This window comes from Ipomoea nil, unplaced genomic scaffold (genome assembly GCF_001879475.1).
Source record: "Ipomoea nil cultivar Tokyo-kokei standard unplaced genomic scaffold, Asagao_1.1 scaffold2928, whole genome shotgun sequence".
In the NCBI taxonomy this organism is placed as follows: Eukaryota; Viridiplantae; Streptophyta; class Magnoliopsida; order Solanales; family Convolvulaceae; genus Ipomoea; species Ipomoea nil.
In genome coordinates, this window is record NW_017619356.1 from 1,077,463 (window position 1) to 1,078,746 (window position 1,284).

Sequence of the window (1,284 nt, forward strand, 5' to 3'; positions counted from 1 at the left end):
TACAATTACTGGCACGTTAAACTTGGTCAACACACACACACACACACACACATAGAGAGAGAGAGAGAGAGAGAGAGAGAGAGAGACTGAGAGAGACTGAGAGAGAGAGAGAGAGAGAGAGCTAAGTAACTGCAATCCAAAACCAATTTGGCTGTTGCGGTAAATAAAATACACTGATAATAACCGGCACCCATGAGCGACACATGTTTCATTAGAATCACACAAACTGGAGAACTTTACGTTTCAAAAGTAACAATTCCCAATGCCGTGTCATCAACAAACCCACATCAGCATAAAATCTAACATCGCCAAAAAACAGTTCCAAACTAATTGCAAAAGATATAAAATAAAAACAACAAACGCGAGTCAGATAGAAATACAACTGCAAATTGAGAACATCTCTCCACTCGATTAAACACAAGTGGATGACAACAGCATTGAAACACACAGATGCTCGAATGACTTACCGGCGAAGAAGCCGAGAGTGGTGTCAGCTTCCAAAACATATCTCGAATGCGCGTCCGCGGCTATAGATACAGATATAGGTATGTAAACGGTGAGAGATGAAGACGAGCGGCGAGCTGAAGGCTGGAGCGAACTAGAAAACTAGATCTGTAAACCCTAAAGTTGAATCTCGGACATGAGAGGCCGAGATTTGAGGTGAGGATAGACGTAGGGCTTTAGGCAGAGACAGCAAAAACCCTAAAATTTTGACGAAGAAGAAGAAGAAAAGGATCAAACGAGAGCAAAGCCGCCAGGCCAGGACCGAAAGGTTAGAGATGTGTTTTTGATAAAAATCTTAATCATTAGTGAGATGAGGAAATGAAAGGAAGTCCATTCAAGTACAAAATTCGAGGGGCTAACATGTCATGCAAAATATTTTTTTAAAATTTTTGAAAATGACAAGGGTGTGTGTATTTGTGACTTGGGAGGAAAAAAATTATTTAATTTTTTCTGAATTAATCAGACAATAAAAAAAATATATAATATTTTCTCAATCTCATTTTATTTGTATTAATATTTATTCATTAAATTAAATTTGACTATAGATTTTAAATTTAGTTTTGTTTACTTAATACGGAGTAGTGAAAAAAATTTATACTAATAGTAACCTAAATAACCTAAATATTATAATAGTTGAATTGTAAATAATTTAAGTCAAATCTAATTAATTAAATCAGACACATAAAATAAAACAGATTGAGTATTACTTTTTAAAAATAAATAGAGAGCTCTCCTATTCATGGTCCAATCAAAGCTTGGATTCAAAATGAATTACTATAT

At 34.9% G+C, this 1,284-nt stretch overlaps 1 protein-coding gene across 3 annotated transcripts in view; it reads right to left on the minus strand.

Annotated features, from left to right (window-relative positions):
* LOC109162303 (serine/threonine-protein phosphatase 6 regulatory subunit 3-like) overlaps window positions 1-826 on the minus strand; it is an 8,709-nt gene extending 7,883 nt beyond the window's left edge. For all 3 annotated transcript variants that reach the window (XM_019311022.1, XM_019311021.1, XM_019311020.1), the window contains exon 1: window positions 468-826. In XM_019311022.1, coding sequence (XP_019166567.1) covers window positions 468-506 — 39 coding nt within the window. In that variant the 5' untranslated portion in view covers window positions 507-826. The remainder of the gene's footprint in view (window positions 1-467) is intronic.
* Window positions 827-1,284: the final 458 nt, after the last annotated feature.